This window comes from Lissotriton vulgaris, chromosome 2_1 (assembly GCF_964263255.1).
Source record: "Lissotriton vulgaris chromosome 2_1, aLisVul1.2, whole genome shotgun sequence".
NCBI lineage: Eukaryota > Metazoa > Chordata > Amphibia > Caudata > Salamandridae > Lissotriton > Lissotriton vulgaris.
The window spans coordinates 1,682,069,710-1,682,085,979 of NC_141687.1; the positions used below are offsets into that span (position 1 = coordinate 1,682,069,710).

Sequence of the window (16,270 nt, forward strand, 5' to 3'; positions counted from 1 at the left end):
ATGTTTGGTGATTTTGGCAACTTGGCACATCGCGCTGAAGCTCTTTATGGGCATTTTCATATTGATGACTGGCATTTTGGGCACATCGTGCTTAATCGCTCTTGGGGGCATTTGCATACCTGATGAATTTGACATTGTGTCACATCGCGCTGAAGCGCTTCCTGGACATTTGCTCATTTTGAAGTCTGAGGTTCCAAGGTTGTTGGAAGTATCGCTGTGATATTTAACAGTGGTTTATACACATCATTATGGAAACATTGTGTCTAAAAGCCAAGTAGCTCTTTATATGAATGTGTGCTTCGTTTTGAAACATGCTTGTTTAGCCATAACATTGTATCCTTGAGAATTATACGAACAGAAATTTTCAGTGAATCCTGAGAAGATGTACACAACGACTGTTCTATTAATAACCTGCTTTTCTTTTACAGGTATGCTGTTAAATATAGTCAAAGAGTTTACGAAGCACGAAAGAAAAGTTAATCAAGGACAACGTCTCGTTCCAGGTCTTCCTCCCCACAGTACACACCCTAATTCCCTTCCCCCCATCTATACACTTTGATACTCAGTGCAGTTAAGCTTAATTCAAGGCTGCTGGAAGGTTGGCTTCTTGAGGGTACTGCTCCTAAGGAACCCAACAGAATTTTACCAGTTCTTACAGACACATAATATTAATCAACCCACCACTGTCTATAATGAAGGGGATGGGGCAGCTGTTCACCTTTAATGGCATTTTAGGACAGTGTACAAATGAAACGTTTTGCTCCATTTTCTGCTTTTCTTTTGACTTTTGATCTTCTTTGCAAGCAGAAAATCCCACAGCTGCATGTCATTCCTTGATAGATATCATTAATGATCACCTGTCTTCTTCACTAGCGCTTGATAGTGACGTTGAAAAACCTTCGTATTTGAATTTGATGATGATCAACTTTGTTTTATTTCTACTTGTCGTAACTGATGTTGTCTTTTGGCCTCGTAGTTTTGGCAAGAACGCTTCTGGAACCTTCTAGTGCCCATTTTTCCTTACCGCTGTGGTTCATTTGGCTTCTCTTTTACTTTGCAGACTGTTACAAAGTGGTTTTCTTTCCCACAGTCTCGCATGTCTGTTCTATGGCTATACATTTACCGTCATGGGTAAATGAAAACCCACATCAGAAGCATAACTTTTTTTTCTTCAGAGACGTTGACGTGTGCATCTATTTTGAGCTTCTGCTTACTTTTCATGGTCAATGCTGACTCAATGTGCACTCTTTCTCCTTCCGTATCAGCAGCTTGTTGATCTGCTTGTTCTTTTGCCCTTGCAGGCATTAACACCTTCTCTAAACTGAGTGTTGTTCTCAAGATGCGTGTACTGAAAGAGACTAAAAAACAACCACCGATGATTCTGAGGTCCATGGCTACTTCATCATTAAAGTCGCAGAATGTACAACGTTTGATACATGTGTCAAGTCTCTCAACAAACTCATCAATTGTTTCACCAGCCTTTTGCCATTCTTTAATTGAAACTGTACCTTTCACACTCAACATTTGGCATCGGATTGAACTTGACCTCCAACGCTTCTTTTATCGTTTGGTACGACGTCGCGTTCATTAGTGAGACTTTCTTTAACACTTCTTTCACTCCCATCCCTGGCAAGGTTTTTCAAGCATTTAACACCTTGGCTGCTAGAGCTATTTTCCTCCGGTGCTGAATTGTTGTAGAGCCTATAGTGCATGACGAGCTCAGCTCGTCATCAGCACAGCTCCACTATGCCTCATGACGAGCTGAGCTCGTCATGAGCATCGAAGGGGTTAATGATCTTGTTATCTTCTTGCTCTTATAGCACATGTATAAAATCATCGAATGTTCTGATCCATGCAGTCCACCTGGCACTGATGGTCTGTTTCATCGCTGTGCCAAACAGTGGTGGTACCTTCAGGAATGTGGCTCTGTTTTTTTTTTGTGCTCCTTCTGCTGCCTTTGGGAGTTTATTCTGTTCAGGTTGTGTTTGTTGCACAGGATGCCACCTGCAACTGCTGCACTCATTAGTATTGTGCTGGAGCCTGAGTTGTCATGTCCTATTTGAGGTTGTGTGGTGCTATAATTGCCTGTGCTGGTAAGTAAGTTTTTGTTTTCGTACCTGGTCGCCACTGCCATTAGTGTTTGCTTTGTATGGATGATGGCTCTATTTTATGGCATGGCTCAGACTCTGTTCTTTCAGCCTTATCCGAAGATTCTTCTGGGCTTTTCAAATGTGTTCCTCTGCAAGGCCTTCAACTTCTTCTATGGCCACGTCTGTGCTGGAGCAGGGCTTTGGCTCCACATACGCCAACTGCAGACTGCTTTGCATCGATTAGGGACACATGTGGCACGCATGAGTAGTTTGCTATAATATTGCAAACTCTCAGTGAGAGCAGCCTTGTTTCTTCGGGGCACATATCCCCTACTCATCGCCAGTTGTAGCATTCTACCCAGCCTAGGTACATGCAAATGAAATGTGCCACACATGGAGTTCTGCAACATATGTCCTTATTCTTCAACATACAACCACGCATTGCATGCATTGTGCCATAACTTTTATATCCACATCTTAATACCTCCCAGCAGATTACGTAATACCTGTTTAGAATCCGCCCAGAACTGCAAGGATCCTAACCTGCATATTCTCAAGACTCTACAGGATCCTTCTCTCTTCTTAGGCACCCACACCATGTTTGGCACTGGCTTTTCTCACCGTCTGACCTTTCAATACACCAGACATGTATGCTAAGTTAGTAGAATCCTGCTAGTTCTAATTCTCCATTGTGAGGAAGGTTAAGAATTCTCACGGACTCACAAACGTTAATTTTACTATCTAGTTATTCATGCCTACCAGATTTAGCACATTATAATGATGTATTGACAAGTTGCACTTACCTTCCACATCTCTCTTAAAAATCAAATTGCCTACTTCTGCCTTTCTGAATAGTACATCACAACCTTCTTTGTTGGTCAACATTGGCATTCCCTTTACCACCATCGTGGCACCTATCCTGAAACAACTTGCAGGTGAAGATGACAATGTTCAAATCACCTGATCTTCCCTAAGCGATTTTGCCTGTCATATGTTACACTCAGTGTTGCTGTTTAGACTATTGCCACTGACCAATCTCTCTTTTTTAAGGCTCATTCCCAAAATTATTTCTTTTGGTGGGTTTTATAAACTTATGAATTTAATATTGCGCTTTCTGCATTGTAATCTGGGCACACCCACATATCACCCTTTGACTAGAGTACATTTTAATTTAATTTATTTCAGCTAAAATAAAAATGTTCTTCTTAATATTCCTCTCTCGTTCCACAGAGGTGCTATCTGTGTAATACTTGACAGATTTCGCTTGAATGCTCCTTGTGCCTAGTCTACCTATCTTCGGTCTGCATTTCCTGGCTTTAAATAAAAAACTCTAGCATAGTACATGATGCACATGGGTAGCACAAATAGTGTCACACATGACACAGAGCACGCAATACAGAAACTGAGCAGTGTGTTTGATCTGAGCTAAAATAAGTGAAGAACGCATCCTGAGCGGACCATTAAGAGAATCCTATATGTTGTGATTTTAACCCACTTCGCCTTCTGAGCAGCCAAGTCACTCATGGCATGTCACCTGATCCAATTTTAATGTTAAGCTTTAGACAGGCGCATGTGCAAACTGTATCAATTTAATTTCAGCCGAGTGTTGCATGGAACCCAAAAGAAATTTGAAAGTGGATGGATCCTGGAACGCTAAAGACAGAGCCTGAACCTACGGTTTCATGAAACTTCCTAAATCAATCACCTACTGTGATTTGACATGATAGTGGAATAACGGTCTGCTGAACTTTGCAATGTGTTTATTGCAGGTGGTGTGACTTTTGTGAGATTTTAATTATTGGCATTGCAGCTGTTAATTCCTCATCCAACAGTCTCTGATCTTCTTGCTTCTGCATCCTCAGTTTCCAAACTATCTTCATCTTTACCATTTTGCTTATTTCCAAACCTCTATCACACTTGTTTCCTTCACAGATACCTCCCTCATTCCCATGCACCTACTTACTTCTTGTTTCTGTCTTTTATTACTCAGAATTTTACTTTCAGCTCACTCAACTTCAGCTTATCTTACTGCTTACTCTTTCATTTCCATATTTTACACTTGATCTGTGCAATCTTCATTCACACACCCACAGCAGGTACTATGCAGGTAGCAGCAATGCAAAGGAGAGAAAAATGTCCTCATGCAGGTTATGCACAAGCAGCACTGGTGTAAGTTTTCTTCACACAAAAGAGCAATAGCACAGCAATATACAGCCCAGGAAGCATGAGTACTGCAAATCTCCCTCACAAGAGTGATACACCATAGGAAAATCGAAGCAATGACAGTCACCTTTATTAGAGAGGTGCTGTAGTGACAGCAGATGTGAAAGGATCTCTCACCCAAACAGGTAGAACATCACAGCAGCAGAGCAAGCCTATATGACAAAAAGTAATAACGTATGAAGGGATCGGTGTGCACAGGTGCCAACATGTCACGTGTGACACCGTCAATCATTCCTAGCATTTTATCCAAAATCACGGTGCAAACAAGGATTTCTGATCCTATGTTTAAAAGCTAAACTCAAAACTACAAGTTCCAGAATGCACAGTGATTTTGGATAAAAAGCTAGAACCAGATAAGGTTTCTCATATGATGGCAGGAGAGTGTGGTTGTATGTGAAAACATACACACCACTATGTCAAATTTTCCAGGTACATATCGTAAAATGTGATGAAATATACAACCTTAGTGTGCTATCAGGTGCATTTGGGTTATGCATTAAAGAAGCATTTTTTTAATCTTGTAGCTTTCAGAGTGATAATATATATATTTTAGAGATACCTGTAGGATCAAATATGCTTTTAAAAATAATTTCTTTTATTTTACCAATGGTTCAAATTTACCTTATGGGGCGTGCCTAGGTTCCATTTCAATATGCGGTTTTTGGTATCTGTATATTATTTTTGTCTGTTCAGACCATTTAAATGAACATGAAAAAACGTTGGGGCCGAATATGATCGCGGTTTTCCCGCATCCTCCAGGCCGGCGGAAGCCACCGCCGGCTCAGAGGATGCGGGAAAACCGCTGCGGAGCCTCCAAAGACCCACCGCCAAATTAGGATTGCTGGTGGGTCTTGAATTCCGTCCGCAGTTCAGCTGCGGTTGCCTTCCGACCCCGGTGAAAAAGCACTAACATGGCTGGCGGTGTCTATCAGGATGGAGGGAATCACATGCTTTTCCGCGGCGGGTTTTCCGCCGTGGAAAAGCATACGGATCTTCAATGCGGGGGCCCGTTGCGGGCCCCCTAGGTGAAGGAGGGGGTGGGGGTGCACATGGGGGGTACCTATGGTACCTCCCTGCATTTGTATGCAGAAAGCGGCAGGCACCGCGCGATCCCTGCCACTTTCTACATACAAATGCAATGCATGCATTTTTAACATTGCTGTGGGTGCAGCTTGAAGCCGCACCCGCCTCAATGTTAAAAATAGAGGATGTGACCGCCAGGGTGGAGGTCACATCCTAATTGCACAGGAGGGAACGCTGCAGCCCATGCAGACGTTCCCTCATCCTCGATGATCGCGGACGTACTCAAGTCCGTCCGCGATCATAATCGGCCCCTCAGTTTGGAGAGTTCTTAATGATTTAAGTAAAAACTCTGCACCATGGAAAATAAAATGTGGATGGGTCATTGGCACTGTGTCTCACTTTCTGAATCCAGGGCAGATCACACAAACTCCTACGGCTGGATTTCGCATTACAGCCACCCAGTATGGCAATCTTTGTTGGTACCCTGCCCCACTGCCCATGACCTCCTCTCTGCCCCAATGCCCATGACCTCTTCCTACATGGACTCCCTCACAACCTCCTGCCCCACTGCCCATGACATCCTTCTACATGGATTCCCTTACTATCTCCATCCATCGGTGCACCTCATCTTCCCATAACCTCAATGTATTGTATCAGAGCACGCTTTATGTCACACAGACATAGTGCACAGAGACAAGAAATCATACAAATGTAATAAATCAATTTTAGGAAATGTTACATAAGACAATTTGAGCTGCAAGATGTAGGAATCAGGTCATCCATACTGATAGGCATTATAGACAACAGATATCATGCATTTTACCAGTCTCAAATGTCCCCATTCACAAAATTTGGCCGTTTGAGAGCAATAAAATGCTTTTTGGTATGTATGAATTCCAATTTGCACTTCAGTAACGTGTTACCGAATTGCAATTTGGAATTGCAAAACATACCGATTCTGTATTAGGAAGGGACATGTTCAGGGTGTCCCTTTATCATATTTAATCGCAGCGGTATGTAGGAATGCTTTGCAACTGAAATGCAGTCACAAATCATTTTTATGTTACCATCTACTTCAAGTAGGTGGTAACCCATTCGCAAATAGTATAGGGTACCTAAGGTAACCACTCCTTCTTTGTGAATGTTCCTAAAAATGTTTTTCAAGAGCAGGCAGTGGTCCCACAGGGCACTGTCTGCTCTTAAAAAAATGTAAAGAAAACTTATTATTTACATTTTTTAAATGCAACCCGTTTTCCCTTAAAACAAATGGGCTGCATTTAAAAAAAATATTGTTTTATTTAAAAACAATCACAGACATGTTTGTCTGCTGACCCCAGAAGGCCACCATCCCTGTGTTTTTTGAGAGTCCTAATGAGTCGTAAATTGAGACCTGCCTCATTAAAATGAATGATGTAGGTAAATTTGCAACATTTAGGAAATGCTAAGTAACACTTGTGGAGTTTTGTATAATCAAATAGCGATTGCCTAACTGCGAGTCGCAGAGAATGGCAATTAGAGAATTGCTGTTTGAAATTATGATACATGTGGCCCTAGATGTAAAGAGTGATTTATTTGGAAAAACACAAACTCTCAATTTAAAATGTAACAGTGGTTGGGGTCGTATATATCAATAAGAAGTGTTTTACTACTGAAAGGAACCCTTTTTAGCAACCTTATAATCACAAAAGTTTGAGAAGAAACTTAAGGTACTAAGCGTATGCCTTGCAGTTTGCATGCAGCTCTTTGATAATAATACATAGCCCACTGTGCTATATTATGAGGATTGTAGCATACAAACTGTAAATACCAAAACATTCTCTGTGAGAAAAGCAGTAGCCTACTGAGCTATCACCACAAAATGCAAATCTGTGATCTGCTTGTAGCACATTTGCAGGAGGCTCATTAACCATTTCTACTACTTTATAAGTCAAAACCATGACCAGACTAAAAAACAGCTCTCTCCAGCAAGTACACTATTCGCCAGAGTTATCCTATTGTTATTGTACCTTGAAACATTTGGGGCACAAAGATCTCAGCAGGCTGCTTTTGTCTCCCCTCTCGTCTGACCTGTCTTAAAGGGGCACTGCACTCCTTTCCAGTTTCCTCTCCAGTGCTCATCTCTGAGGCCCTGTACATGCAAATTGGAAGTGCAGCAGGAAAGAGTGAAACATATTTTAACCCTCAAAGCCCCCCTTGATTTCGAATGATAGGCACTCTTCAGTGAGTTATACGTTTTTTCATTCACCTCTGCCACTAATGATAGGCCTCTGAACGGTCTCAGTAGCTTTTTTTAAATGTTTTTTATAGTTGCATTGTTTTGAATTATATAGATTCTCGGCAGCTGGGCTGCTGGATCTGTAGGGGGCCCCCTCTGACCTCTAAGGTGCAGGGGCCCTCTCGCACCGTGGGGGCTGCGGCGGCATCCATTAGGCCCATGCTAGCGACCACTTGACAATTCAATGGGTCCATTATATTAATATAGTTGTTTTCTCTGTAGAGTCTTTAAAACAAAGTTTTTGTTTCTTTGACTTGATTAATTTTTTTTTCTTTCTTTTGGAAACAATTTAAGAAAGCTTGATTGTAATTTTCTTTCAAGATCAAATCAATATTATTTTGATACGTTGTCCCAGGGCAAATAAAAGGAGTGGAGCCCGTAGGCCGGTGCCTACTTTGCCTATTTTGTAATCTGGAATCGGTATGAATGGTAATGCCAGTACTTCTGTATGAGGGGTAAGTGGATGACCGGGGAAGAAGGGGTAGAATTCCTATCTGAAGTGTTCTTTGGTGTCTTGGGCTGCTACATTCTGTGAGGGGTGAAGACAATAGCCTTTAAAGCAGGAGTAGAAGGTTGGTTGTTGAGAAGATATTGGCCTTAGATACTATGAGCCTTTCATAAAAGATGAGGCCAGCAGTTCTCGTTTAAGAGGTGGACAGATAGCATGGGAAGGAGGGGGCAATTGAGTGTTTGTGATGGAATTTGGCTGGCAGGCTGTGTTGAGCATTTCTTTTGGAGAAATATACAGGATAACTTGATGGTAGTGGTGAAGGGATTGGTGGTTAAGGTTCTGTTTTGTTTGGGGGTCTCCACTATAAATCCATGAGAGCTGAATCCTTGCCAGAATTTCAAGATATCAACAAAAGATAAATTTCATCCACTGAATTAAAATGGAAATTAGTCACATAGTGGTCATCTCAAACCTCTGGCACGGATATGATCCACCTGAGACCAACAACGGATAGCTCTGCTTTAGTTGATATCTCTGGGTCAGCATTTTTTTAAAATGGTGAGCCAGTATGATCTTCTTTAAAGTTGACAGATTAAGCAGCATTGATAATCATTTTTTGTTACAGGTAAGCAGGGTTTAATGTGGCAGAGGTGGCAGGGAGTGTGATCAAGGTGGTCTTTGGTCCCAGAGCTTAGGAGCCGAGATGATGTTCATTGGAGGTAGGCAAGCCACTGAATGCTTGAGCCAGCCTCGATCCTGAAGCCTGGCTCCAGCATAGCTCAATGTCTTATTGGAACCTCTAGCACAAAATGAGCCATGCTTTCATGTAGCTTCTGCCTGCCTCTGTAACCCGGATGTGGGGTTATTGCCCGAGTTGTCAACTCTGGAAGGGAGGAACCAGGTTCGAGACTTAATGTCAGCTCCACATTCTGTGATGCTAGAAAATTCACTTAATACTTCACATAATATTTCCATCCCTATAAACAAGGAATGGTAACCTTGTGTAATGTAACTGGTGCTCTCGTAAAGCACTCCAATAACTTCAGGTCGAGTTCCCACTATATAGAAAATACAGAAAAAGTGCACGAAGATGTAAAAACAAAGTCATAACATAAGGAATGATAAATAGATACCTATATACTAGCTGCTTTGTACAAAGTGAAACAAGAAAACCTGGATAAATAGCTACTTCCCTGTTTAAATTGTGCGCTAATAGCCAAATATTCTATCCCACCATATTTCATTTTTTTCATTATCACATATGAAAACATGTTTAAATATGTGAGTCCACAATACCAGATTTACAGATTGGATTAAGAGATTATAATGTTCCTCTATAATAATCTGGGTCATATACAGGATTTACACGACAATTGCTTTCCCTTAGTTCACTAATGGTTCATGTTTAAAAACTATCCCTTTTAATAAACTACTTCTCAATGCAGTGTTAAGATACGACTATTAATGTCAAAGCTTCCACATGTAAAAGGAATAAACTTTTTTGAATTCTGAAGAGACTATCAAATTTATTTGATGTTTGTTGTATGATTCACATAGTAAACATTTTCAGGACTTGGCTCGTGCACAAGCTCTAAAATCTGAGCCAGACTCTTACTTTGGCTTCAGCTCACCTGCAGGTAAGTTGTTGGCTTGCCCAGGGCACAAGTCCTAAAAAAAGAAGTGGGGGGACGCTGACGTTACGACAGAAAGTGACGTCACAAAAGGTGACTTGCACCATCAGACTCACCCTTTACATGCGATTGCATCAGAGATGCCAGCGCGTGAGCAGCGTTCTCAAGAGCGTTCTCAAGAGAGGCCAAAGAGTGAATGTGTGGCACCATTTACTCCAGTTATCGAGCGCCCAGTAAAATAAGTGGGGGGACGCCATCCACCCACATGGTACCCCGGCTTGAGCCCTGGGCTTGCCCAATTCTAACATTCATGAGGTATGAGCAGGATGGTAAATGTAGTGGTAAATGTAGTGGTAGGCCCATGTTTAGCAGGGTAACAAATGTGGCGTCAACATTCTGGTCCAATGTGGGTACCACCAAATCACTTCAGTGGACATTATTGGTGCTCTACCATTTATCTAGCATCCAAAGCTTACATTGAAGTCAAAGGGATACCAATTAATACCCAAAGAAAGCGGTAGAAGCCATCTTGAAACTTTGATACACTACCATAAGATTTGCCTATATTGCCAACACAATTTAAAGCTGAAATCGAGCACCTGGCTACTTTTCAGTATCGCTTGCATCCCATTCAGCCACAGTAGGAATGGTGTGGTCCAAATTCACTACATTAATTTACTTCTACTCCTTTGCATCCAGCGTCGGATTGGTAACAGGGGCATTCGGGCAATGCCCGAGGGGCCGGGGTCGAAGTTCCTGCTGTGGGCGCTTTTGAGCAGCCTGGGGGCTGATTTGAGCGGTGTCTCTGTTGTTCGACTATCCCACCAGCGGCCCAGTGGGTGTCGGAGTGGCCTTTCTGGGGGGAGATGGGCGCTCATTACCTTCCGTATAGCAGCAACATGTAGAGGTGTCACCCCTTTTCTCTCGCTGGGCCTCCCATTAATGTAGGCATACTGAGAGGGGCAAGGGGCCTCAGCAGAAGTGGCCTCACTTGTTTTCAGGTGTTTTTCACTAGTGTAAACTGAGAATTGCAGTCCTCCCCTCCGCCCCCGGCCCCCGTCTTTTTATGTAAAATTAAGCTGAAGCAGTGATTTGAGGGAAGGCATTATGCTAATGTGGGCCGATTTTTTTATGCATGCCCGGGCCGATTTTTAATCCCAATCCAACCCTGTTTACATCTAGTACTTAATTTGTGCTGGTATTTGCACATTCTTGCCATTGGACCTCAGTTTGGCCCCTTGTAATTAATATTTTTGCAAATACTGATAATCTCATAACAATTGCTCAATCTGAGTGCGGTCGGTGTTCACAGGAGTGGAATCACAGCATAGCTAAAGCTAGAGATCTGATCACCTCTAGGCGCGCTGCAAACACAACAGCGATAATATAATACAAACCATAACATTACTCACCCAATCAGCGCCCCCCTGAAGAAAATACAGTCCAGTCATCTGCAAAATAAAGATGAAATAGGGTTAAAGTCCTCTGAAACATAGGGTTAATACTAGAGAGCATGCGAGTGAAACAGGAAAGGAGAGAGGCCATGAAAAAGAGTGAGGGGCAGATTTATGTTAACTGGGGATGCGCCAGTTAACATGCGCCACAGTGCGCCACAGCTCTGCCAGCCATGGTGCGCCGCATTTATAATGCGGCGCACCATGGTGCAAAAACGGCACAGATGCGTGACGCATCTGTGCCGAAAATGTGGCGCATTGCTGGAGTTGCGTAGCAAAGGCGCGACGCAGCTCCAGCAAGGCTCGGGGGTGCCCCATTTTAACAATGCTGCGTCAAGACCTACGCCTGCTTCAAGCAGGCGCAGGCTTTTGACGCAGCATTGGCTTAAAAGTTACTGAGTGAAATCTCATAGATTTCACTCAGCCACTTTTGCGAGGCGCACCTGCCCCGGAACGCCCACCCTGCACCGGAACGCCCACAAGCGGCGCAGGGCTTTACAACGTGACGCATCTGCCTAGATGCGTCACGTTGTAAATCGTTCGTAGGGATGCGACGCGTTTACGCCGCCTTGCGTGACGCAACAGCGGCGTAAATGTGGCGCAAGGGCCTCATAAATCTGCCCCTGAGTGAGGGAGGAAGAGAGGCAGAGAAAGCCAGGGAGAAATAAGCAACACAAGAAGGAGTAAGAGCGAGATCAATTAAAAGATGTCATTTATTATGGAAGTGGGTCAGTAATTAAGCAATTGAAGCTGAGGTCTGTATATGTTTCTTTTTCTAATTTCAAATATTTATTGATTTTCGCTACAAAAACTGTAATGCAATAAATGCTGACACAAGGAAACAACAAAACAAATAAGGGAAATGGTTACAGGTAAAGTAGGGTCCAATTAGTAATTCGTGGTTCGCTGTATGGGTGGAAAATCATTATAGATGACGCACATAGTTCAGTTATTCCATAATGTCCATATAAATGAAACATATTGAAAAGGTACTTTGGAAATGAAGTGAAAAGAGGGGAAATAGATAGATGGGGAATGAAAGTGGAAGGTCCTATGCATTCTCTTACTTTCATATCTTTAGCACATGGTGAGAATAGAGAACTGCACATTATGAGACATGGGATAGTAGGTAAGAGGTGCACAATGTTCAGGGAGGTTTAGTGGTATTAAAGTAAGCTTCCAGAGACTTCCAGATGGGTCTGTTTTGGGGTCTCCATGGGAAATGTCAGAGAGCAATGGGTCCCGCTTTCATCACCGCTCTCTGCCGCATCAAGACTCAAGATCCAGGGGGACTACATAGCCCAGTCTGCCTTTGCTATCTTGTGCCCGGGTTCTTTGTCATTTGTAAGCACAAGGTGGCACTTTAAATCCGGCAGCCGGCTCCCGCAGCGCAAGACAAGCGCGCATGCCCGGGCCAAGGGCAGGCCCATCTGTGCCCGTCTCCGCCAGGAAGAGACAGGGCAGGGCCAACCCTCTGACACTTGCCCACCAACTGCCCACCCCGACTGATAAGGTTCTGTTCTTCACGCCATTGGCAATTGACTCATATCACTATTTACTTTATTATGTACTTATTTTTCGTTACCCATTCTGGCTGTAGGCTAAAGCTTTAACACGTATTAATCTTGTTTATTGACGCACGTCCTGGTTCTTTGAAAAATATTCTGTTTTACCACTTATATTCCACCTCTGATATTCCTACAGATTGTTGCCCTTGTTTAACAATATTTGGACTGATCCAAAGGGGAAAAGGAAAACAGCAGACTGTGTGGGTGGGGGGCTAATGAGAAAAGGCAAAAAAGCTAAAAAGTTACCTAAATATGCGTTTTGTAAAACCAGTTGTGCCATGAACCGTATTGACAACCTTGTTAGCGACTGTGAGGATATTTTACTTACTCCACCGGGTTCGAACGGCAGTGCTTCAATTGTGGCCAAGGCATTGCCCCTCACTTCTACCACCACCACCCTTAAAGTTACCCCGTCAATCCCTGACATGTTCAAAAGCTCTACCCTGAAGGGCCAGCAAATACTTGCTCACTAAAGTATTTCGCCGGTAGTGAGTAACAATCCTCTTTTGCCAAGCTCCCATTACAAGTTTCATTGAGCCTGCCATCGTATGTACAAACAGATTTTTACCCCTAATGGAAATCCCTGAGGAACCCTGTGACCATCCGGGTACCAAGGGGTCAGATGGCGAACCCACCAGATATGACCAAATAAATGGGGGTATGTATTCATGTACTGACCTGTTTACAGGCCAGATAGCTGACCTAAAGGCTCAGACCAAACATCTTATACCGGAAGTTACTCAACTTAAGGGCATGATTGACACACTTTCTACAGCACTCAAAATATGCACTAGTACAATCCACCCAGTCACTGAAGCTCCGACCAGGGCCCAAGTTTCCAAAATGAGTAACACCTCATAAAGGGAACACAGGTAGTCTAAACAACGAAACTAAAGCTAATTGGCAATTTGCAACATTCAATAAATAATTGACCTGTGGTCCAAGTACTATGCAGCACATCACTACCAACAAAGGGGTAGGGAAAAATGACTACAGCTTGCATGTAGGGGACAACAGGAAATAATTCCACAACTTCTCCCGAGTTAGCTACCAGCCTGGAGTAATTCTACCTGCCAGGGCCAGCCACTATGACAAACCCCAGTCCTGTCCCTACAAATCATACATTTTTCTGACTAATGTTCCAAAAACTTCCCCTAGTTTACCTAAGGAAGATGAGCAATCCCTGATCAATAAATGCACCCAGTGGCTGAGACACTGCAGATCATCAAAGACAATCACATAACTAAACAGTTTTCTAGATACAATGAGCGAAGGGAACAACTTAGACATAGTAGGAGATTTTAACACCACATTTGAGCCTCCGGACACTGAGGATAGCAACCTTAGTGTGGATGAAGTTGCTCAGTGGGGTATCCCTCAACTGGAGATGCCACCTAATAAAAAGTGGACCGAGGCAACGCTCCAACTTAAAGCATTCAGCCTAGAAAGGGGAGTTAGGGCAGTGAACGGTCGTACATCTTCTGATTGCTTAGGATCCCACACATACAGTAATGGCCTGAGAAGCAGTCGTATTGACTATATCCTCATTATTGTAGAGAATTGGCCATCTCTTGTTGACATGGAGGTTTGTGTGAGGAACGAAAGTGACCATAAACCATTGTTGTTTAGAGATTAAGGTAACTGGCCACGTAACATCCCTGCCCACTCGCAACGTGAGTCAGACTGCCAATGCTATAATAAGTAACAACATGGGGAGGAATAAATGGTCTCGGATTGTCAAAAACGAAAGTTACCTTGAAAAAATGAAAGAAGAGCTGATGAGCACATTAGATGGTCTATATAAATGTAATAAACAGGGAGAAATTTATTATTATTATTATTAACTTTATTTCGGCCGTTTTGGCCATAAAAGTCATGTACATACATAAAAAATCATCATAAATATAACAATATTTTCTTTTAAAAAGGGGAAAAAGTGTTATACGGACATAGAATAGTTTGCACAGTTCATTCATTTTTACAAGGACAATCATACATTATATTTCATTTCAAGGATTTAAAAGAAAATTAGTTAAGAAATATCACAAATGCATTAGTTGGATAGACATATACACTTTCCCAACTCAGAGACAAAATCCTTGTTTTTTTCGGATTATGTAAACAGAATGTAGAAATTTACTTATGCTAAATACAATGAACTGGGTTGTGTTACTTTTCATGATCCTAAAAGCTATTGAACAGGACCTAGTCCCCAGGAGGTTACACATTGGTTTCAACCATTTCTTTCTCGGTTTCGCGTATGCGCTACAAACAAAGAGCATGTGAACCTCATTCTCGGAACAGTCAGTTTGGCACATAGGGCAGCTATTGGTTTTAACAGACAAAGCCCCCAATTTCTTTTGTGCCCATCTTTCTGTATTGTAATTCAACATAAGTGTCCCATATCTAAACTTTAGAAAAAGAGTTTTTGCAATAGGTGGCTCTATCTCGTCCAGGAATGGTTCGAAGTAAAGTTCATCTTTAAATAATAAAAAAGCCTGGACTGCGGAACCAACACTAACTCCATCCACTAGCTTCCTACTTATATGATTCCAGAATGCTCGCTTAACTACCATTTTGGAAAAGGTAGGCATTTTATCTGGAGTCTCCCACATAGAATGTAGGTCCAAAAGTATAAGCCATTTTTTAATGTGCACTAGCCAGTGCAGGGAGTTGAAGGAATCAAGCATCATCAGTTCTTGCAGGCCATATCTATAATCTATCAGTTCGGGTGTAGTCCAAAGCCTAACCCAAAATAGTAATGGCCTTAACATAGTTAGATGATCTGTTCTCCTAAAGTTTAGGTCAAGTTGGAGTGGTAAAAGTGGTGTGCTACTAGGTACCCTAACGGAGGCACGCATGAATTTGTTGTCCAAAACGTGGAAACTATTCTTTGCCCAAGGGCCCCATATTTCTGCTCCATATAGTACAGCAGATTATATTTTAAATTTAAAAAGTTCTAAAACCGGGGTAACACTCTTGCTTGTGCTGGAATTCATTTTACTTATGATAGGTTTGACATTTTGGGCATAAGTTATTTTACTTTTCTCAATTTGGGGTTTCCAGCTTTGTTTGGAATCGAGTACAACACCCAGATAAGAAAAGTTATCCACAGTATCTAGTTTTTGGCTGTTTAGGGTCAAAAACCCTCTATTTGGCATACTGGGATTTAGTAACATGCATTTCGTTTTATTTGCATTGATTTCCAAGCCCTTTGTCTGGCAATAGCAGCTGAATGAGTTGAGGAGTGCCTGGAGACCCTTTTTTGTTTGGGATATAAGTATAGTATCGTCTGCAAAGAGCAGCGCAGGCACCCTTACACCATTGAGCTGCGGTGAATCATTGACACAAGCATTTAAGTAGTCAGGGACATCGTTTATAAACAAGGAAAATAAAGTAGGGGCCAGGACACACCCCTGGCGAACCCCACGTTCAATGGGAATATTGCGAGTTAGCTCACCATTTGGGCCCCACCTGATGTTTGCAAAATTATCTGCATGTAGCTCAACTATTTGAGCGAGGAGGCATCCCGGCAACCCAAGGTCTTGCAGTGTT

The 16,270-nt window shown here is 42.5% G+C and overlaps 1 protein-coding gene across 1 annotated transcript in view; it reads right to left on the reverse strand.

Moving 5' to 3' along the window:
• Positions 1–16,270, reverse strand: part of LOC147733087 (uromodulin-like) — a 341,372-nt gene that overhangs the window by 16,299 nt on the left and 308,803 nt on the right. The window contains exon 11 of the mRNA XM_086958926.1: positions 11,106–11,144. Coding sequence (XP_086815052.1) covers positions 11,110–11,144 — 35 coding nt within the window. The 3' untranslated portion in view covers positions 11,106–11,109. The remainder of the gene's footprint in view (positions 1–11,105; positions 11,145–16,270) is intronic.